We start from the raw sequence: 24,490 nt of genomic DNA on the forward strand, positions 1-24,490 counted from the left end.
GGCACAAAATGTAATCGTTGCAAACTTGTATTCTTATTCTATCAAGCTTAAAGTCAAAAAGTTCACCTGTCTTTGCGCTTCTTCTTCTAACTTCTTAACTATCTCTCTCTTTCTATGAAAATTAATAAAAATTAAATTTTAATTAAGTTCTTTATCACTTTTTGTAGCATCGTCGCCTGAGTTATAGTCGTCATGCCGTCGATGATCGTGACTTATCCACACAGGTAAAAATAAACATTTTTATGACACTTTTATAATTCACTTTTAAAAATAAATTACTTTATAATCACCGGACAGGTTAATTATAAAATGCCACTTAACATTCGCCGGATGGTGTGTGATCGAAAGCATCACAAGAGGAGCAAACGTAACAACAAAGTGAGTAATTTTCCATGCCTATCATTTTTTTCGAATATTTAGAATATTTGTAATTAATTAAAAAATAATTAATTTAATTTTAAAATAATATTTTTATTTATTTAAATTATTCAGAAAAATATTAATTAAAATTATTTATTAAATTTTAAATAAAAAAATTAATTTAAATAAATTTTAATTAAATTATTAAAAAATAAAACTAATTTATTTTTAATTAAAAATCAGTTTAAATTCAGATTTATCTCATATTAAATTAAATTATAAAAAATTAAATCTTGAAATATTTTTTAAAATAAAAATTTAATTATTTTAAAAAAAATTAAAATATTCAGTTTAATTATTTTTCTCTTTTAATTTTTTTTAAATTTGAAAAATAATTAACTTAATACAATTGATTTAAAATTAATTATTTTAATTGAATTTAAAAATATCAAAAAATAATAAGGTAAATAAAATTAATTTAAAAATTCATTTAAAAAAAACATCATAAATAAATTGAATTTAATTAAAAAAAAATTAAATAAATTAAATTATTTTTTAATAATTCATTTTAATTAAAATAAATATATATAAATAATAAATAAATAAAAATTAAATAATTAAATTAAATAAATAAATTAAATAAAATTAATTTATTTCATTAAAATAATTTTAAAAAAATATTTTTTAAGATAATAAAAATAATTCTTATATTTCTTATTTTTAAAAATAAATAATTATTTTACTTAAAATTTAAAAATATTAATAAAAATTAGGTAAATAAGGTATAAAATTTTAAAACATTTTTAATATCGACCCTATAAACGCATTATATTTTCATTTTTTTTCAGGACGGCAGTAAATCAAACGTCAAGCAAAATCACGTTTCGTTCCCCGAATTTGCGCAAAACGGCTCAGCGAAACAATTTGCGAATGGTAATAATGAAAATACTCATTTAGCTAGTTCATCTCATGACACACACGATCCAAAACCAAAACGAAACCATTACAAAGCAAAAAGAAAATATTCTCACAGTCTTAGCAAGTACCGTAGATTAGAACTAGGTAACGTTCAATGTGCTTGCTCCGACGTTCTCTGGATGTCGTGATGACCGCATGATCAATCATCATTTTTTTTTTATTTAATTTTTTTTTTCTTTCTGCAGCACTTAAATCATCATCATCTCTTCAGAACTCTTAGCACCCTTAAGTAGAAATTTTTGTATTTTATTTTTATTTATGCAGTAAAGTAAAAGTAGTTCATAAATCCATGAAAAAAAATCCTACGACTGTGAAAATTTTATTCTTTTTTAAATTTTTAATAATATAATAAAAATAAAAGTGTTCGTTTCATGAGTTACATAAGTTGATGTCTCTCTCGCAAGTTGAGCGATCTTTTTATTCATTTTTATTTATTTTTGCAATATTTTACTGCAGATTACTTGAATGACGTACTGCACGAAGAAAACGAGGGCGAAGATGAAATTCAGAAAGACGGCTCACCAAACAACGAAGAATGGGATAGTGGTCTCACGTTTACCGCGAAATCGTCACGTAAGTTTTTTTATTTTATTTTTTTTTTCTGTAAATAAAAAATTAACAAAAAAAAATATTTAAAAAATTTTCTTTTAAAAATAAAAAAAATAATTAATTGGTTATCATCAAAAATTAAAAAAAAAACATAAATCATAATTTTTAATTTTTTTTTTAAATTTAATTTTTAATTTTAATATAATTGGCGAAATTACTAACATCATCGCATAGAAACAGCTAATCATTTATTGATCCTAAATATTTTTTTAGTTTGCATGTTGTACAAAAAATATTTTTTTTTCTTACTAAATGTGTGTGATTGTGTCCCTTTTTGGTTGATCCTTCCTTCTTGACGTCTTCATAACATGAAAAAAAAAATAGCTTTCAATGCATTTTCGTTCATGTCATGCTATTTAGCTCTTAAAAAAATAAAGAAAAAAAAAAGTTTAAAAGATGTTTCGACATTTTTTAACTTTTTTTCTTTTCATCCATCATTAATTCGGGTCTTTTAAAAAATTGATTTTCTTACAGAATTGATTGAATTTTTTGTTTTTTTTTTCTGTATTTTTCTCTTCCATTTTTCTTGCCACTGCGTGTTTCTGTACATTTTGCTGTTCACCAAAAAAAATAATTGTACAAATTACTTGTTTTTTTGTCACACACAAAATCGAAATTAATAGCCGGCTCTCCGGCTAGCAGTAGTAAAATGTCAGCATACGAATGTGCCAACAGCAGTTCAAGTCACCCAAACAATAAATCCTCTCACGTTAGCGAAAATAGCGTCGCGACAAATTCAAACAATAATAATAGTACAAGTTACAGTAACAAACATATAAATAAGTCACTAATTGCACACATTGCGAATTTACCTGGATTTGATACGTCAAAAGCGCGAATTGTTAAGCAAAGTTGCTATTCGGGTAGTGGCACAAATAGCAATGCCAGCTACAACAACAGTCAAGTTGGTACACCAATTTTACCGACGGCAGCTGAAACTTTTTTGCCCTGGCGTCGAGATCGGTCCTACCAGGCATTTGGTACGTTGTTTTGTTACGACACAGAATTTATTTCACGATTTTTTTTTTATATTTAGATATTTTTAATAGATTTTATAGCGACTTTAATTTTTTTATTTATTTAAAAAAAAATATTTAATACATATTAAAATTAATTTAAAAAATTTAATTAATTTAAATTATTAAAAAAAATAAATTTAATTTTTTTTAAATTTTCAATTGATCAAATTGATTTTTTTATAAAATTAATAAAAAAAATAATAAAATAATTAATAAAATTAATTTAATAAAATTGATTAAAAATCAAATAAATTATTTAGAAACTTAATTAGTTAAATTAAATTTATTTAAATTAAAAATTGATAAATTTAAAATAAATTAATATATTTGAAAATTTAATTAAATTTCAATTGAATTGATTAATTTTAATTTTAATCAATAAAATAAATTTAAATTAAATTTATTAAAATAATTTAAATAAAATTAAATTGAATCAAATTTAATTAATTTAGAATTGATTTAAAATTAATTATTCAATTTAAAATTATAATTAATAAATTTAAATAATTTTTAAGAAAATAATTTTAAATTTTTAATTGATCAAATTGAATCAAATTCAGTTAAAATTAATTAAATTAAATTTATTTTAAATTATTTAAAACTTATTAATTTTAAACTTAAAAACTTGAAAAATTTAATTAAATTTCAATTAATTAATGATTTTAATTTTAATCAATAAAATAAATTTATTAAAATAATTTAAATAAAATTAAATTGAATAAAATTTAATTAATTAAAATTGATTTAAAATTAATTAAATTAAATTAAATTTTAATATTCAAAAATATTTTTTCTTTTAATAAAAAAAAATCTATATAAAAAAATAGAAAACACCCTAAATGTTAAATTTTTATCCATGTTGTAAATTTAATTTATAAAAACTGTCGCTTTTAAAAAAATATTAAATGATGGTTCACTCTATTTTTTAATTAAACAAAATCGGACACCTGCTGCTCTAGATCATGTTTCTTTTGTTATGTTGATTGATATTTGCTACAATTCACGTTTTCTTTTATTATTTTATGTGCAAAAATAGTTTTTTTTTCTCTATCTCAGCACAACTTTTGTTCTTTTATATTGGGTCTCATGTTTGAAGAGACTCGTTTGCAGAATAGGGAAAGAATAGAATAGCAAACAAAATTTATTCAAATGAAGCTCTATTCAATACTTGGGTCCATTCAGGATCGATTAAAACGACATTATATTGCACACGTTTCGTGTTTTAGTGGTGAAGCAAGTAGAATGTAGAAGATTTTAGAATAGATTTGACAGTTTTGACAAATTTTTTGGTGTTAGGGAAGGGAAGGGTAGTTTATGAAAAGTGTTTATTGAATAAAAATTTTTAGTAAAAAAAATTTGAATTACTTGAATTTTTAATTTTTGTAATAAATTTTTATCAAAAGATTAAAAATTTAATTTTTTAAGTTTTTTTTCAACTCTTAAGTAATTAGAAAAATAAATTTTTATTGAAATCTTAAGATATAAAGGTTTTTGTTTCTATTGATTTATTTTTTTTTTATTATTTTAATGAAATTATAAATAAAAATTATTAAAATAATTGAAATAAAATTTTAACTAAATATTTAAAACAATTTTTATTATTTTTTTTAATTAAAATTTTAGGTTATAAAAAAAATTTTTAAGATAAAAGAACTTTATTTTTTTAATAAAAATAAAAAAAATAAATAAAAAAATTTAAAGAAATAATATTAATATTTAATAATTAATTAATTTTATTTTTTTTAATTTTTAATTCAAAAAAAATAATTTTATTTTAAATTATTAATTAAATTTTTATTTTTTAATTTAATAATTCAGTTAATAAAAAAAATTAAAATAAATAATAATTATAAATAAAAAAAAAATTGGTTTAAATATTCTTAATTTTATTAATGAAAAATTAAATTAATTTAACAGATAATTAACTTCGAAAAAAAAAATAATTTCCAAAAAAATGAAAATTTAAAAAAAAGTCAAAACTGTCAAAAATTATAATTTAAATTAATTCCTAAAAATTATTAGTTTAGTCGCACACTAACTTACAACTGCTTATAAACTGCATGCTCTTTAATTTGCCTTTTTTTATTTTCTTCTTTTGCATGAAATTTCATTTAACAACTTTTTTTTGTATATTTTTCTGGATAAATAAATGGGCTGTCAACTTGCACTCTGATGCTTTTTACTGGCCTTCTTTTATCTTTTTTTAGTCTATAAATATTTAAATGTACTAACAACCAAGTAAAGCTTTTTTGATTCAAATTAATTAAATATTATTGATGTTTCCTATATTTATCTGCCTCCTGCCAAAACGAAAAAAATCCAAAAAACCGAAAAATTTTAAAAAATGCAGTTGACGACGGAGGTGATAGTAGTAGTGTCATATTGGACGGCTCCAAACGAATTTCAAAAGACTTAGAAGGTATCCTAAATGTTTAAAAATAATTTTTTTTCTCATAATATTTTCTACTAAAATCTATTTTGATGTTTTTTTGGCCCCCCGCATCGCATAAGAAGATTGATTTTTGATGTTGTAAAAAAAATCCCCTTGACGATGTGTTTTTTCACTTGATGTTCACAGCAAAAAAAAAGTGTGTGAAATAAAAAAGTAGCCTTAGTGCTCGTTTTTAGTGCGCCCCGAATTCATGCGAAAAACAATGAAAAAAATTTCATTCAGCTCAAAAAATCAGTCACATGCTCAAAATTCTTTTTTTCTTGTCCCTTGTCTTGTCTTCTCGTCATAAAAACGAGAAATTGTAAACACATTCACTCACGTGGAAAAAACGTCACCATTTTTTTTTTTATTTTATTTTTGCCACACACACAGATGATGCACGTGTTTCTACCCCGACCGCCACAGAAAAGACACTGCCTTGGAAGCGCGACACGGAAGGCGAAGAGGAAATGGGCATTAAACAAAACGAGTTTCCTTCGTGGGTCTCAAACAAGGAATATCTGGCTTACCATTCGCCGAGTGCTACTTTCTTAGGTAAGTTTTGTTCCGAAAATTTAAGAAAAAAATTACTCGGTCGATAGATGTACACTGATTCTTTTTTCTTCAAACATAAAAAAATAAATTCTTCCTACTTCTTCTATCTCTGTCGTAAAATAAAAATAAAAAAGGCATGAACTGAGTGTTGAATGGCCCATCACTCTTTGCTATATATAAATATATTAAATTATGAGTGACTTTTTTTTGTAAAATGATTGTTTAATGATTTAACAAAATCCAAAAAAATGAATACTCTTTTAATTTTTTAAAATAATTTTTATACGCATAGATGTTAATCGATGTTTAAATTTTTTATCATTTTTATGCCTGAGTGACAATATTTTTACAGATATTATCAGCCTAAACATAAAACGTAGTGTACAATTTTACACACATTAGTGCACAATTATTTTAATTTTTTTTTATATTTTTTGTTTTTTCTACTTCCTTATGTGAAAGGAAATTAATTTTTTTAGATAAAAATTTTTTTTTGTACAGGTCTAACGTGTTAATCTGTTTTTTTTACTTAATGGAAATTATTTAAATTTAAATGATTAAATTTATAACTAAATTTAAATTAATTTTTTTTTAATTATTAAATTAATTTTTTTTTTATAAAAAAATAATTATTTTTCAACAACAAAAAAAATATTTAAAAAAATATATAAATTTATAAATAAATAAAATTTATAAAAACTAATTAAAAAAAATAATAATTAAATAAAAATTAATAAACAATTTTTAAGTTTTGAACTATTTTATGAACTTAACAATTTATTTGAAAATTAAAAATTTTTATTCAGAATTAATAATTTCTCAAAATTATAATTAATATTTATTAAATTCGAGCAATTTTTATCATTAAGTTAATTGTTTGTCATTTTTTTAATTTATTTAATATGTATATATTTTTTAAAAATAAATTTATTTTAAACTTAAAACTTTTTAAATTGATTTTATTAATTAATTAATTTCACAAAATCATTAATTAAATTTTTATAAAATTTATTTTTTTTTTTGAAAATGAATTATTTATTTATGAATTATTTAATCAAATATTTTTTTATAAAATTTTTAAATTTTTAATACACATTACATATTGATAAATTTTTATTTTTTTCTATTTATAATTTTTTTTTAAATTTTTTACTAAAAATAATATTTTTGATTAAATTGTTTATAAATGAATAAATTTAAAAAATAATAAATAAGTTTTCGATCAAAATTAATTTAATGTCTTTATTTTTAATTAAATTTTAATTATTTTTAATAATTAAATAAATAAATTTTAATTTACCAAAAAATCTTTAAACAATAAATTAAATTTTTTTTAAATAAATATTTTAAAATTTGAATAAAAAATAAAAATTTGTATTCAGATTTAAGATTTTTAAATTATGATTTTTAAATAAATTAATTTTATTAATTTTTCATTAAATTTTTATTTAATTTTTATATTTATTTACTTAAAACAAAATCAGCAAATTTTTATATTTTATAAAAGAAAATTTAAAAAAAAATTAATAGTACAGAGCAACACGTTAAGACCATAGAAAAAAATAGTTTTTGACACACAATATTTAAACTTTAGTTAAATATATTTTTAAACAACAAAATTGGCCAACCACGTAATTTATTTTTTATAATTTTACAAGAGAGGAGAAATTATATTAGATATCAGTTTGCATCTAACTGTAACTTTAATAAACCGTAAATATTAAAATTTAGTTTGCACCTTAACACCTAACACACGATTTTTTTTCTTCATTTTTCCCCTTGTTCGACCTAAAAATAAAAAAAAAACCCAAAAAAAAATCTGTAAAACCGATCAAAATACATTTCATTATCCATCAACCGGGTGTGTGTGTGTCCATTTTCATCACCTCTTCCCGAATTTTTTTGACTTTGTGTGACGTTTTCCCCCCGAAAACCAAAAAAAAACACACACACACAAAATCTCGCGCTGCGACGGCTCTTAGGTGGTCTGACGAAGCCTAAAGCCGCCCGGTCTGTAATAGGTTTGTTCCGTCGCGAGAGCTCAACGAGTGGTGCCGACACGGAAACGCCGCAGGCAGGCACCCCGGGCGCCGCCGGCACACCGATCGTGGGACGCGACAAACGATCCGCCTCAATTGCCGGGCCCGCACCAACTGTCTTCGACGAGGAACTCATGATGGCACGCTCGCATCACATGCAACAATTTCCGGTAACGGCATCCCACAGACGCAATAATCGACGCGCTTCCATGCTTGAAATGGGCGGGTAAGTACCGAAAGTTCAAAAAAAAAAACGCTTTAGGACAGACCAGATAATGATAATGTATTAGAGATGATTGAATTAGAGGGAATAATTGGCAGTTTAATTAATTTTTTTTTAAATTTAGTTTCGTTACGTTCTGCGACATTTTCTGTCTTCTCTTTTATTTTATTGTTTTTTGGTTTGAATTTTTGTGCGTGGTTTTAAATGTATTTTTTTAGTTTTGTTTGTAGATGGTGGTTTAAAAAAAATATATTTGTGTGCTTTTTAACAGTCCAAACCTCCTAACACTAAAAATCTTTTCTTACTGTCCTTTTTATTTTTCTATTTCCTAAAAAAAAACAAAAAAAAAACAAACACACGATTTAAAAAATTAAATTAAAACCAAATCTGAACACTAGACTGAGGAGATTAAATTTAAATTCAGCTAGTCGTCCTTAAAATGTACAAATAAAAAATAAATGCCCCGCTAACGTAAGTATATGGATGTTTTTTTCCTACTATTTTTTCTCTCTTAATTTTTTTTGTCATCCCACTTTTTTTCCAAATTTTCCATGAAGCTTTTATTTTTTTAAAAAAAATAACAAATCACTAACAACACGTGCTTTTTTGGTCTCAATTTGTTTCTAACACTGTTGTTGACTCACTAGCTGAATTTAAATTTTATTTTACGGTTTTTTGTGTTAAATTTGTATTTTTTATTTTTATTTATTTATTTTTTTAATTGCGAATTTTTTTTATTTAGTTTAGTTTTATTTTTTTAGTGTTTTTGTTTTTTTTTTTATTTATTTATTTTATTATTAATTTTATTTTTTTAATTATTTTTTAATCGCATGCTATTTTCCCCTTTTCTATTTTTTCCTGAATTTTCCATCCGCAGATTTCTACTAACTGGAAGGAGACCCAGCCGTAGAATTGAACCATATAGTGGTCCTAATAGTCTAACCCTTTCTGAGACTTCAGACTCAGAAAATCATAAACAAGACTAACTTTACTACTTACTTTTATTTTATTATTATGTTTATTGTTTATTCTAACTTATAACTACAAATTATTATTATTATACATAAAAAAAAATAACTAAACAATTGTATAAAAAAAAACACAACACAAAACACAAATCTTAAAACCCGAATTTAATTTTTGAAAAAAATTACACCTTTGTACATTTTATTTTTTTTTCTCTTTACTTTGTTGTGTGTAATTATATCATTACTTTTATTATTATTTTTCTTGTTTTTATCATTTTTTTTGCATGTGCATGTTTTTGTACTTTTCTTTCTTTCTTTAACATTTGTTCAAGATAACTTCTTATTAAATAACGTGTAAGCACTGCATGGAAGCAGAAAATGATAACAATGTTAAACATGTATCATAACATATATAAATGTGAAAGAAGGTAAGAAAGGTCTCGCGGGAACGATTAAAAGTAATTTAAAAGCGTTTTTCGTCGTCGTTGACGGTCCTTCGTGGATTGGGATTTATGATTTAAAGGTCGAGATTTTATTTGTTCAAGTTTAATTTTTTTCCTTAATTTTTTATATTTTTTTAATTTGATATTTAACTTTTAAATAAAAAAAACATTATTTTTTATTACTTTTAAAAATAAATAATTTATTTAATAAAAAAATAAAAATAAAAAAAATAATTTTGACTTTAAAAATTAAAAAATCCTTTAAAAAATCATCATCATTTAAAAAAATTTTTTTTTTAAATTTTATATATATTTTTTTTAAATATATAATATTTTTTTTTTTTTAATTAAAAATTTAAAATAAAAATATTTTTGAGTAAAAATCATATTTTTTATTAATTTTTTAAAATATTTAAAAATAAAGTAATATATTTTTTTTCTATCTTTTAATTAAAAATTTAAAAGAAAATTAAATAAAAATAATCGTTAATTTTATTATTTTAACGTTTTAAAAAAATAATAAAAATGAAATAATATTCTTTTTCTATTTTTGAAATAAAAAATATAATTCAAATTTAAATTATAATTTTTTTTAATTATTATTTTATTTAAAAATTAAAAAAAAATATATTTATTATTTTTATTTATTTTTTTTAATAATTTATTTTTATTTAAAAAAAACAATTGCAAATATAATAAAAGTAATGATTAATTAAGCACAAAAAATACAAAAATTTTAATTATTATTTTAAAAAAAAGTTGTTACCAGAGCAATATTATCACTTGTAGTTGACAAGTACTTTTAGAGCTATTAAAAAAATTAATTAAAGATAAGTTTTATCACCGAAGACATTTAAAAAAAAAGTATTATGAAAGTAAAGAACGAATTTATTGCAGCAATATTTTAAAATTTAATTGTTATATTTTACTAATGATTGGTAATTGGCAGCACAAAGTATTAAAAGTTGTTAAATATATTTATAGAAAAATATAAGAATGTTAAATATTATTAATAAAAAAATACTTATTTAATTATAATTAATAAAAAGTTTAAAGAAAAAATTATTCTATAATTAAAATTATTATTTTTTAGTTAGTTTTGTAAATATTTTGCATGATTGCACGATTTTTTTTAATTTGCATGAATTTTATGTAATTCTAGTAGTATAACGTAAAAAAAGGTAATAAATAATTCTTTCCTATTATTTCCTTCTTCTAATAATAAACATACACAATATTATCATATCTATCTATAAAAATAAAATAATTTTAATAAAAATAAAAAAAAAAATAATATTTTCACATCAATAGCAGCACCATCCCAGAGGAGAGCTGCAAAACACCATTGTTCGAAGAGCACGACGAATGGGAGCCCGACAACACGAGTCCCGTCAGTTCGTACGGCAGCGGCAGTAGCGGCATCGGAGGACGACATTCGCGAAACGGACGACGAAATCATCATAGTGATCGAGGAAAGGGAGACGACGACACCGGTTCTGCCGGCGGAGAACAACCGCTCCTGAGCAAGGGCACGCCAAAGTCGAAAAAATCACGCCTGAGTCCAGGTCCGGGCGTTTCACTGCTCGCCAGCACATCCACGGACGAGAATTCATCCGAAGACGATGCAGATTATGACGAGGGCAAAATATCCTGAGAAATATTTATTTAGTTATATTTTTGTTTTATTTTTGTTTTTTGAAAATTTTTAATCAAAAAAATGAAAATCTTACGATATTTTGTCGCAAAATCACAATTTACATCTTACTTATCATTAATTAATACTTAACGAAGGGTCTTATGATTTTATTATTTTAATTTTTTTAACATTTATTCCTACATAAACTTACAAAAAATAAACTTGTCAAATTATTCAGTATTATTAGTAATGTAAAATTTTATTGCATTCATTAATATTTGTTCTTAAAACAATTATTTTAATTAAAAAAAATAAAAATTTTTAATAAGAAGGCTTTAGAATTTGCACCCAGAAGGACTGACTGACTAATAAAAATGGGAAATTGAGAAAATTTTCTGGTGCAAAATTTTTACATAGCAAAAGTGTAACATAAAAAACTTAAATAAAAAAAAAACTAGAGAATAATTACTCAAGACAAGTAATAGAAAAAAAAAATACTAAAAAAACGATAAAGCCTATAATTGAAAAATGTGTGATAAAAGTTAAATTATTTAAAAAAAAAAAGTTAAAAACTCAAAATGTGAGCCTGTAAAATTGTAAAAAAAAAATAATTAGGAAGGCACTCAACAAAGACACCATCCGAAGGAACTATCCTTAAAAGAATAAAAAAATTAATAAAAAAAAAATTGAAAAATGAGACACGCATATATAGAAGACAATAGAATATTTTATATAGTTAATGGATGTCGTTTCTTCGTTTTTTAATGAACGTCTAAGAATTAAAAAAAATAACTTTGGGCCTTGTTTCATCTCCTGTGTAGATGTTCCTTCGACATACTCGGTCGCTTCAATCCTAGATATTGACCAAAAAATTAATTTAAAAAAGAAAAATTAAAACGGAAAATTAGATAAAGCCTTAATTAAATTGATTGATGAAAAAAATTGGAATCTTATGAATTTATTTAGTTGAAAAAAAAATGAGAATTTATGAATGATAAAAGTTTATGGAGCATTTAATTTTTTTTTTAAGAATTTTATATACTTTGAAAAAAATATATTTTTTCTCGTCACTGTTTAATTTTAATTTTTTGATTAAATATAAAATAGTAATGATTACAAAAAAAATTATGCAAAAATTATTTTATTCAATTTTAATTAAATTTCGAAAAAAATTCTTTAAATTCATTTAAAATATTGTTCAATTTTTAAATGAATTTACAGTTTTTTTTTTTCAAAATTTAATTAAAAATAAACAAAATAATTTTTCAATATTTTTTTTAACGATTTAAATAAAATATTGAATTTACATGTGAAGAAAAAAAATTTTCTTAAATTTTTGAAAACTTTTAATCTAATATTTTTTATTAACTTTAAATATTTTATTTAAAAAATTAATATTAATAAATTATTATTTTTAGGCAAAAATTCATTAAAAATATAATTACATTTTTTAAAAAATCTAATTAAAAATTAAAATGTGTAAAATCATTTTTTTGATTCTAATTTTACACTTCCTTGAAATAAATTATCGGTTTATAATTAAAAATTTAATTTTATTAATTTAAAAAAAAATATATTTAAATTTATTTTATTTTTTTAAATAAAAATAATAAGTTTCAATAATGTAAAAGAATACCTAAAGTTAAAAAAATATTTTGAAAATTTTTCTGAGAAAAATTTAAAGAAATGATAGAAATTCCTTCAAAAATTTTAAAATTCGCTGAAAATTCTTAAGGATATCAAATATTAATTAATTAATTTTAATAAATTTAATTTAAATTCATTTTAATTTTTAATTATTTAATTTTTATTTTATTATATTTTTCATTTTTCGCCTATATCGATAATTGAAAATAATAATTATTAATACTAGGTAATTATTTAAAAAAAAAATATTCAAATTTTTTATTTAATTATTAACATTATTTTTTTGAAATTAAAAAAAAATTGACAAAAAAATGAAAAGCTCCATGAACTTAAATTTCTCCTTTTAAAAAAACATTAATTATCTAAAAAAAATTAGTTAGAAAAAAAAATCTATCAAATCATAAAAGAAAATCCGGTACAAAAATCCTGACTAAATATGAAAACTATGAAAAGCTTAACAACAACACTGTTCCCATCAAAGATAACTTCCTACCTAAACTTCACAAAACTACTAAATACTTAATAGAACTTACAAAAAAAAATATATTTTTATCACAGAGTCTCTAGGATCTGAAGAAGAAGAAGAAAAAAAAAACAAATATTGAGGAAAAACTTTCATTTTTATGAAGTCCATGATGAGTATTAACTGAGAATATTGTTACCAAAACTTAAAAAAGAACATATTATTACTATTATAGGAAAGAAAAATGTTTAACTAAACAAAAAAACTTAAATTTTAGGGGTAAATTGTAACTTACAAAATTTAGCAAATAAAAAAAGGTCGTTAGATACTTACTCAATTAAGGAAAAAAAAGTTACAAAATTAATAAAATTGAAAAAAATCGTTATTTTAATTAAATTGATTGTTTTATTTTTTTTTTTTTTAAGTAAACCAATAAATAGGCATTAAATATTTTTCACTTAAACATGAAGTTGCACCCTTAAAGTCTTACTGATCTAAGTTGTTAGCGTCCTATGAAGCACAGAAAGTTAATATTTGGTGATTTTTTTTAATAATCGGGTAGACTAGGCTTTCGTTGCTAAAAAAAATTACTTCAATAGTACTCTTTCAAGCCCTCGTTCCTCGGAATTTCACGTTCTTCGGAGAAATTTCGACTTCTACGTGGTTTTGGGACCGGATTCCAGTCAAAATCCTTCCGTGGCGGCGTTTTACACTTTTGAAACGTGGCGGCTTGCTCTTGTAATTGTTCCAAAATTTCCGGGACGTTGTCGTAATACGATCCTCGTCCATTTTGCGACGCGGGATTTCTCAATTCGACAATTTCTTCGTCAATTTTGGTCGTTGTTGCTGCCGGTTTTGGCGGAATAACTGGTTTCTGCGTGTTATTTGGCGTCACAGACGCTGCCACATTGTTGTAATCGTATTTTCCGTTGAGCGGCGTGTAGTTTGTGGCTTGCAACAAGCTCTGATTGCGATTAATTGACTCGATTATCTCTTTGACGGAACGTCGTTTGTCGCCGTTTGCGTGTCCGTTGTGATAATGATTGTAAATTTCGAATTCCTCGTCGAGATTTCGTCGAATGTCGACCGATTGGGACCGATCGAGGTTGAGGGCGCGCTGCATAAACTCCTTGCGTTCCTTTTCCTTGAGCGATCGACGACGTTGCAGCATGAAACGCGAGTCCGGGCCGTCTTTTAGTTGTTTATATTTGATTTCGAAGGCGGTTACGGACCCTTCGCTGCGTCGGGGGAACGTAGATGGCACGGGTTCATCCAAATCGCGTCTCGTGGGAGGCTCGACGATCATCAGAGGTTCGTCGATGCGATAAGATTTTGTGTGAAGTTGGAGGATTTCTTGCTGTTGTTCGGGTTCGCGGTCCGGAGATGGTTCCGGAGACTGATTTGTGGTCACTGACGACACTACCGACGGTTCTCGGATGATATGAACGTCATTAACTTCGTTAAAAGTCACGTGCGGCTCAACGACAACTTCTTCCTTTTCCTCGTGAACTCGCATTTCGATGGCATTTGTTTGGGTAACAGTTTCTTGCGTTATTTCAACTTCCTCGGCAGGTTCTTGTTCAGGTTTTGGCGTTTCCGCACGCGTTTCGATAGTTGGTTGTTCGGCACGTTGCATGTGAATGACTTCCACTCGATCAACGATGACCACTGGTTCTTCGATTTTTTCCTCGTGAACGACAATTTTTTCAGTTTTCGACTTTTTTCTCGACTTTTTCCACAATTTCGGGTTCTTTGACGACCGTTTGAGCTGCAGTTTCTTCAGAAATTTTCAATTTTTCTTCCTCTCGTTCCAAGTCTTTGTACAGAGTTTCGATCTCAGCCGTGATCATTCGAATTGTCGCAAGATCATCATCTCGGGCGGGCGTTTCCTGCCGACTTGGGGTCTCTTCTTCCACGATTTTTAATTCAACCTCGTCGATTTTTAGGTTATTGGATGCACCAGATTCTTGCGGCAGGACAGGCACCTGTTTGGGATTAGAAAAAAATTGGAAAATTGTTAGATTTTGTTTTTTAAAAGGGGAATTTTCGTACTCATTAATTAGATTTTCAAGCTTATTACTTATCGTTTCCTTAAAATCTTTTATTCGTCGGACATACGGATCGTATGCGCGCTTGTAAGTAATAATAAAAAATTAAAAAAAAATATTTTTAACTTTAAAATTATTAGGTATTTGAGATTTTTTTAAATTTTTAATTTTTAAAATATTTTTATTTATATTTTTTAATTTATTTTTATATATTTTTTATTTTGTTCAAAAATATATTTATTATTAATTATTTTTACTTTTTTTATAATAATAATAATTTTAATTATTTTTTTCGATTTTTTAATATTTTACAAAAAAAATATTTTTTTTATTCAACACGAATTGGCTTAAATTTATTTAAATAATAAAATAAAATAATAAAAAAATATTTTAATCAATAAAAAAATCAAATTTAATTTAATTGAATTATTTTTTATCAAAAATTTAGATTTTAAAACAATTTTAATTTAATAATTTAGAAAGTCATAAATGTTAATTTTTGTTTATTATGTTTGTTTTTATGTTAAAAATGTGTTTATTTGCTGTACTGAGAACAAAATCTGACAGTTTTTGTTTTTTTCCTGTTTTATGTACATATTAAATCACGAAATATCAATAAAAAAAAGTCAATAACTCAAAATTTTCACTAAATTCAACGTTTTTCACATTATTTTATAAAAATATTGCGAAAATCACGACTGTATTATAAAATTATTTAAAAAAAATTAAAATATAAACTTCAATGAACTATAAAATTTCATTTTATCTAAAATTTTGAGCAAAAAAAAAATAATATAAAAACAATAAAAATATTTAAAGGAAAATTAATTAATTAATTTTACTTAATTAAATAATTAATAATTTCTTAAAAATAAATATATTAAATTTAAAACAAATTCTTGAAAATGATTTTTAAAATATTAAATAATTTTTGTAATTTTTTTCATGTTTTTTTTAAATAATTAAATTAAAAAAGCCATTTAATTCCTATTAGAATTATTTTTTTTTTATTTTTTTTTATAAAAAAATATTTAGGTAAAATTTTTTTTTTTTATATTTTTATTTTTTAATTTTTTTTAAAAAATAATTTTAAATATTTTAATTTTTTTTTAAATATTTTTTAAAAAATGAAAATTATATTTTATTAAAATTAAATTAAATTAATTTTTTTTAAATTAATCGTAAAAAATTAAATCAAGCTTAAAATAAATCCTTTACTTACATATTGCTGCACAATCGGCGGGGGCGGCGCTCTTCGTTTCTTCTTATACGGACGTCTCGCACTCCCTTTGAGCACTCCGCCATTTTCCACAATCGTGTCTTGCTGATTTGGCGACGTATTTTCATTGTTTTCATAGTCATCATCGAACGGATTCGTACTTCTCAAACTGCTCTGCGACACGGATGACTGCATGCGACGTTGATTCAGCACTGGCGTCACCGACGACGGATTATTTCTCGATTTCTGAACATTTTGGATGGTATGACGGTAGGATTCATGCCGATTGAAGACAATATCACTTTGGGTGTCCTAAAAAATTTTGAGTTTTAATCAAAAATAATTTTTTTTGTTAAAATTTTGACGTTACTTACGTAATTTTTCGCTGACGGCGGATTCATGGTACCCGTCACTGTCGCCCTATAAGGCGCGTTTCGCTCAAATGCAACGTCTGTTGTACTGCCGCCGCCCCCTCCAATCGTTTGGCGATACCGCGAATCGTAGGTATTGTAGTTCGAGTCGTACAGGCGCTCGTTGCCGTACTTCCGGAGCGGAGGCGGCGACTCGGATGTCTTGTTGATGCCCAGTGTCGATGACTTCTTCTTCAGCGAGAACGTCTTGAATGCCCTAATAAATTTCAACAAAAGTTTAAAAAATATTAAAAATGACAGCACGCAAAACGAGAGTAATTTAATAAAGAAAAAGCGACCGTTTACAAGCAATTTGAGCAAAAACGACTTGAATACCAAACGGTTTTTCGATGATTTCATGCATAAATTTTTTTTTTCAAATCATGTCATCAAAAAAAAAAATAAAAATCAGAATTTTTTTCCAAATAAGTCGATATTGCATCACATTGCGACGGTCATTTTATGTAATCAAGGAGTGTTTTTGCGTGAAAAAAAAATCTTACCACAAATCCCTCAAGTTACTCATGCTGAAGCTGTTCCCCTTTCCGCCGTCTTTGCCCTTCTTGAGCGTCCAAAAACGCAATCTTTTGTGATTTTCATCCTGATAAAACGGATTCAGGTGCTCCGGATAGTCGTAAACTGAGTGAGGTTTCATCCCGAAGCCGTTTTGTTGAGTTTCCTTCCCCATTTTTTGCTACTTCCGCGAGTTAAAGTCCCCTTTTTACGTCATTTGGACACCGCAACTCGACTGAAATGAACAAAATTCAAACAAAATTATCGCAATGTTTAGACATGTTCCGTGATAAGGTGGAAATAAAATGAACTGATAAGATATTTTTTGTGAGTAGTTATCGGAAAGGCACCTGAAACTTATTAAATTTTGAGAACTTGATGATTAAAAGCCGAAGTGAGTCGATTAAAAAATTTGAATTGTAAGTTTAATGGACAGGCGCATAGCGCTTTTGAGAAGTTGAGACACGTACTTGAATAAATTAGCTCTAATTGACTTTCATCATCATTGTCTATTGTTTAGTTAGTCTCGTTTTAATTTGCATACAGCAAACATTTTTTACAAAATTAAACATTAGAAAAGTACACGGAAATGACGTTGTTTCTCTTTTTATTTCTCACTGGATGGGAATTTCAAAAAAGTTCAAACGAATTTTTGGTAAATTTTTTTTAAATTAATTTTATTATATTAATTCATTAATATATTGATTAAAAAATATTTTTAAATTTATAAAAAATATTGAAATTGCTTACAGATTTAAAAAAAATATTTTTAATAACGATGAAACCATTTTAATTTTTTTTATATTGATTTTTTTTATTTTTCATTAAAAATTCAAAATTTATCAAAATTTATTTTTTAAATTTTTGAACTATTTTTTATTTTTAAATAAAATGAAATTTGAATTTTTGAATAAATTTTTTTTTAATTTTTGATTTTTAGAAAATTCATATTTTTTTTATAATTTTTAAAATAGTGCATCTTTTTATTTTTTTTTTTTAAGCGAATAAATTTAATATTTTCATTTTTTTTGAAACTTTAAACGTTGATTGTTTTATTTAATTAATTTTATTATTTTGGTTGATTTATTTAATTTTGGTTGATATTATTTTCAAATTTGAAAAGTGGAGAAAAATCAAGCAAAATCTGAAAATCATTGTTTTTGGCACGTGAGAAAACGTCTTTTAAAATAGAACTTCTTTTGTTTTTGTATGATTTTATCGTGAACAGTCATTTTTCAATTAAAAAATTCCAAAAAATGTCAAAAATATTTAAATTTTTAAAAACATTTTTTGTGTTCAGTTGAATAATTTAATGATTAAACTATCGACTTTTATTAAAGAAATAAAGATTTTACTCAAATTAAACGGTAAAAAATCAAAAAATATTTTGTAACGTAAACCGTAAAATTAAAAATTTTTTATTTTTTTTTAATTTTAATAAAAACTTTAATTCATTTTTTTATAAATTTTAATCAATATTTTATCATATTTTATTTAATAAATTTAAAAATAAATTTAAATAAATAACTTAAATAAATATTTAAAATTAAATATTTTTAAGAAAAATGCACCAATAGATTTCAAATGTCAATTTTTTCGATTTATGTTTTAAAAAAAAGTTAAAAAATTTATGAATTTTATTTTAATAAAAAAAATAAGAAAAAAATTCATACATTATAAAAAAAATTACAAAATTTACATTTATTTGAGAGATTTTATAAAATTTTCTCTTGCAAAACCTTTTCGTGACTAAAATTAACAAACTACAAAAAACTTCAAAAAAATTCTTGAAGCAAAACTTGAGTTAAAGCGTTACAAAACTTGTAAGTAATTTTACAATTACATTAAAAAATTTGCTTTTATTCAATTTTTGCGCAGTTTTTAATATATTTTTATCATTTTTTCTAAAAAAAACAATCTTAACGCATCTTTCCTTTAAAAAAAATGATGCAAAAGATGACATTGACCTCTCCTTTCATTAAATGACGGTCATCATCGTCAGTAGGTTAAACACTATATTGAACGTGCTAACCGAACGACGAAGTTTATTTAATAATTGACTGAACTAATTTGTGTCAAACAAACAAATACAGTTGCATTAACAAACAAAACTGAATAAAGAGAGATAATTTTGTCGTAGACCACAATTCAATTAATTGATAGCAGAATGGAAGTAATAAAGATGTCGAAACTCAATTTGATTATCTTGACCAAATTAATTTCTTTTGTGGCTCTCTTAATGACTTTGCGAGACGACAAAAGGGCTTTGTTACTCTTTCAAGCTAAAATAGTAAAATTTATACAAAGGGAACCACCTACGTCCTATTTTTAGTTAACTGTAACGTATTTCGGTGCAGCTTCGAGACACAGATGATCGTTCGGTGGAAGTTATGTCACAATAACACGACAACGAGCGACGACGTTAAATAATTTGCATTCCATTATGTCAATCCAATCATTTTCCTGTCCCTTTGCATAACGACATATTATTATTTACTTTAATAGTTTGTCACCTACTCGTTCTTTCTTGTCTTGTTTTTCTTGTCTGTCTGAGTTATTCACTGTTGATGTGGAATGAAATGTAAAGAAACATGGTTACTCTTTTGTTTGTCTTTCGAGTGGCATTCACGTTAGTCAGGAAATGAAAGAAGCGATTGTGAGACAATTTACTTAGAAAAGCAAGTTTTTGAAAGAATTATTTATATTTATATTTACTAAAATGACAAATTTGAACTTTCTATTTTTTTGTTATGGAAATTTTTGGCGCTTTTTTGTCACACAAAATTAAAAATATGTGAGAAAATTTACTCGTTTCCGCGAAATCGAAAAATTTGACATATTTATTTTTTTTATTTTATTTTTATCTATTTTTTCAATGCTAAATTAATTTTTAAAATTAAATTAATAAAAAAATAATTAAAAATTAAATTAAATTAATTAATTAAATGTTATTTTATTATTATATAAAAAAGTTTATCAAATTATTATTAAATTATTTCCAAATAATTTTTCACTTTTTCCGTGACTTTGTTTTTCAATTTTATCTTTTTTTTGTTGGGTATGATTTATTTTATATTTATTTTATTTTATTTTATTTTTTTTTATTTTGTCTTATTTTATTTTATTAGACTCTTTAATTCATTTATTTTAAAATTTTTTTAATTTAATTTATTTTTCATGAAATTTTTTTTTTAAAAATTTTTTTCTACGAAATATTTTTCTTCTAGTTTATTTTTCTTCTTAAGTTATTCAAAATGTTTATTTCTAAGAAAAATTCGTCAAAAATTATTATTATGATTTTTGAGAAATATCAAAATATTTATTAGTGAATTAAAAAAAAATTATAAAAAAATCAAAAAATTTTAAACCTCATAATTTACAAAAAAATGTGTTAATTGAAATGATGCAATTCAATCAACAAATTTTTTAAAAATATTTTCAACGTGATTTAAAATTCCGTTCTGCTTTTTTTAAAGTCTCACTTCTTGTCTTAAAAGTGAGTCTCGCTTCTTTTCTTCCAACTCGAAAAAAAAAACAATAACCCAAAAAAGTAAACTTTAATTACTTTTTATTCGCCTCATAATTCATGTCGACCACGAGAAACCGACAAAAATCATACCAAGAAACTCGCATGACCTTGAAAATTCATTTCGTTTTAATTTTAATAGAGTCATGTATTTTATGGGAATTAACAAGATAAATGTAGAGGTACTACAAGCAATTCATTTACTCAACTTTTTTTTCTCTCTTCCAATTGATTGTCGTTGTTTATCTAAGTCATTTAGATAGGAAAGCGGGTAAATAAAACACGTTATTACACAATCCCAATAGAATCTTTTTTTTTTGTTTGTTTGGACAAAAATGACAAAGAAAAATAGATAAAATTATCACCTATAGACCCATATTTGTGCGGCTAATTTGAATAATTCACGCTCTGTCTTCCACACCTTTTCCAAAATGGAAATTTATCCATGTCCGCATGTTAGTGAGTGGTGTCTTAATAATAAACAATCGAGTGTGAATTAATTAAGTTATAAAAGGTGATTTTAGCACATCACACTTTTCTGACTTTTGTTACGAGTCGAAGTCAATTGCTTAACAAAAGATTTTTTTTTGAACCGACAAAAAGTCAGGTCATTGACAAATTTCATAAATTATTCGTGAGACGGTAGAACTTTAAATTATTTACACTATAAAATTATTTCCTTTGTACTTTTTGTCTGCTTTTGTCATATTTCTTGTTTTTTTTGGTACCATGTGTGGGCGCCCGGTACAATTATCGTTAACTTAATGAGATATGATGAATGTTGTTTATGATCCAAAAATTTTGAACGAATGTGTCTAATATTTTTTTCACGATTCCGTAATCATATCATCATCTGTTTTTTCAATTCTAGTTTTTTTTTCGTATTTCGATGAAATATACAATTCATTCGATTTGTTATTAATATTTGATCTGTACAAAATTCGATCCGGCAAACACAAAAAAAACACGAGTTCACGTCATCATCAGTTATTCATTCATCAATAAAAGATACCTTAGACTTTTTGTAACTCGTTCGAAGTCTGGTTCGGTTCGCATGATAGATGAGACAATGACCGAATACGACTCGATGAATTAATAATTTTTATATTGAATTAATTATTTATTAGAAAAGTTCATTTTTCATTTTTTATAAATTACAAAGTGACATCGAATTCTTTGATATTTGAAGTGAATTTCATTTTAAAAAAAATATCTCGTGATTTTTGGTCTAAAAATAAAAGAAACCAGGTGTAAAAATCATTAAAAATACGCGCACGTTAATTTTCTTCAATAAAATCATTTTTCATCGTCATTTCTTATAATTAAGAATTAGAGGAATGTTTGCAACGCATGTTTTTCTACTAATCTAAGCAGAGACAAAAAGTAAATATAGAAAGTTGTCGTCTACAGAATTGTTAATGTAAGTACCTTTTTTCGATTTTAAACTTATTTTAAATATTTCTTTTAAAAAAATTTCAAAATATGCACTAGGACGAAATTTTAAAATGTGTATTGGGGTCAAATTTTTAAATTTCCATTGGGTCAACATTTTCAAAATACGAATTGAAGCAAAAAATTTTAAATATGCATTAAGCAGAAACTTTAAAAAGTACATTGGGGTCTAATTTTTGAATATGCACTGGGTCAACACTATTAAAATTCACATTGGGGCAAAAATTTTTAAATATGCATTGGGATGATAATTTTTAAAAGTGGATAGGGAAACCTTTTGACCCAAAATATCTTTCCCAATCGACATTTAAAATTTTCAACCTAATGCATATTTAAAAATTTGTACCCAGTGTACATTTTAAAATTTATACCCAGTGTATATTTTGAATTTTTTTTTAAATAAGAAACTTTCAATCCCTGATTAAAAACACTTTTTTTTCTTCGAAATGCGGTAAAAAAAAATTGAAGACGTTACCATAATATTAATTAACTTCTATTTTAAGCGATTTTCATCTTGTAATCATTAACGCGCTTTGACATGTATGGAACATGACTTTCTTTTCCAAGCATTTTTTTTTTGTGCGTTACTGATTTAATTTTTCCAAGTCGCGTTCACGCTCTGTCTCTGTCGGCATGTGTTAGATGACCCATGAAAGTGAAGAAAAACCAAACGAGAGAAACATGTGTGAAAAGTTTCCGTTTACGGTTAAAAATATGCGAATTTTCACTTGCGCGCAGTAATTAGATGTAACTGTAGAGATACTTGAATAAACAACCAAATATTGAACTTACTTGTTTCTAAAATATTTCTACGTGCAAAAATTATCTCTCATTTATTTTTTGTTTAATTTTATTTTATTGCTTGCAGCGCCAGACTAATTTTAGCTGTTTCACTTAGTTTTATTTTTTTTTCTTTATTTTATTCAACAATTTTAATAAATATTTATTATTTACTTTCTTTTTTGTTTAATTTTTTTCAATAGAACAATTCGTATTCACATAAAAAAAAATAAATAAACTAGAATTGTCTCTTGAGCGATCTTGTGCACTTTTTGTCGTCGTAAGATAGTTGTTGTGAGCAGTGTTATTTATGATATTCTTATAAATAAATATATTTACTGCAAAAAAAAAGCTGAAGAAAATTGGTTCAACCGCACAGAAAGAACAACAACAACAAAAAAAGAACGAAATCACGTAACAGTATTAAAAATAGAAGAAAAAAACACGTTCTACTTGAACAAGTGATTCGATGCACGGCAGAGACGGTACTGAAATTCTGTTCAATCGTGTTGAATTCATGAACGGCAACTACCACGACAACAAAATGAATGGAAAACGAGTGATTCATTAACCGGTGTATCGTTTATGAGTGACGAGACGCGAGTGTGTGGTGGTTTGATGTTTTGTGAGTTTTTAGCGCGTTTTGAAAAGGAATGAAGAATTTTTTAGGGTCTGTCTGTTTTAGAAAGGATTTTTTGGTAAGTAAATTTTATTCTTGATAATAGATTTAACTTTTAGATTTCAACTAATTTCAGGAAAATAAACGACTTATTACAAAGACCTTTAAAAAAATTTCAACTTTTCGAGGACTTAATGAAAGAGAAAAGAAAGCCGACTCTGGCAAAAGCTGACAAAATTGAAGATGATATATGAAAAATTTAGGACTTGCAAAATACCTTTAATTATCTTAAAGTACAAAAGAAACACTAAGAAACGATGTCTACTCGCTTGGCCAGTGAAAGAACCGCATGGTTATTGCAGAGGACTTTTTTTTAAAAGTCAAATTATTTTGAAACGAATAGAAGGGTTCTCAATGTAAAACCTGGGTCAAAAAACCAAGCAACGTCAATAGAAAGTTATTTTCTGGACTGATTCTTCAGAAAAAAATTTATCAAAGCCCATGCTTCGATAATTGTTCGACATGTTATTGGTTGTGAACTTAAGTAAAACT

The 24,490-nt window shown here is 24.5% G+C and overlaps 2 protein-coding genes across 10 annotated transcripts in view; one reads left to right on the forward strand and one right to left on the reverse strand.

Annotated features, from left to right (window-relative positions):
- Positions 1-12,263, forward strand: part of LOC134831940 (sodium/hydrogen exchanger 3) — a 31,227-nt gene extending 18,964 nt beyond the window's left edge. For 4 of the 9 annotated variants that reach the window (XM_063845782.1, XM_063845781.1, XM_063845778.1 and 1 more), the window contains exons 12-19: positions 168-224; positions 298-378; positions 1,209-1,293; positions 1,795-1,911; positions 5,317-5,385; positions 5,791-5,952; positions 7,935-8,217; positions 10,937-12,260. In XM_063845782.1, the coding sequence (XP_063701852.1) occupies positions 168-224; positions 298-378; positions 1,209-1,293; positions 1,795-1,911; positions 5,317-5,385; positions 5,791-5,952; positions 7,935-8,217; positions 10,937-11,279 (1,197 nt within the window). In that variant the 3' untranslated portion in view covers positions 11,280-12,260. Of the gene's footprint in view, positions 1-167; positions 225-297; positions 379-1,208; positions 1,294-1,794; positions 1,912-5,316; positions 5,386-5,790; positions 5,953-7,934; positions 8,218-9,091; positions 9,292-10,936 lie in introns of those variants that run through there. The other 5 variants (XM_063845784.1, XM_063845783.1, XM_063845785.1 and 2 more) reach the window with 5 other exon arrangements.
- A 1,489-nt stretch (positions 12,264-13,752) lies between these two features.
- Positions 13,753-17,778, reverse strand: LOC134831967 (rac guanine nucleotide exchange factor JJ). Its single transcript, XM_063845821.1, is given in 5 exon segments — positions 13,753-15,083; positions 15,085-15,356; positions 16,642-16,950; positions 17,013-17,265; positions 17,552-17,778. Coding segments are annotated over 5 exon segments (2,139 nt in total). The 5' UTR covers positions 17,737-17,778; the 3' UTR covers positions 13,753-13,963.
- Positions 17,779-24,490: the final 6,712 nt, after the last annotated feature.

This window comes from Culicoides brevitarsis, chromosome 2 (genome assembly GCF_036172545.1).
Source record: "Culicoides brevitarsis isolate CSIRO-B50_1 chromosome 2, AGI_CSIRO_Cbre_v1, whole genome shotgun sequence".
NCBI lineage: Eukaryota > Metazoa > Arthropoda > Insecta > Diptera > Ceratopogonidae > Culicoides > Culicoides brevitarsis.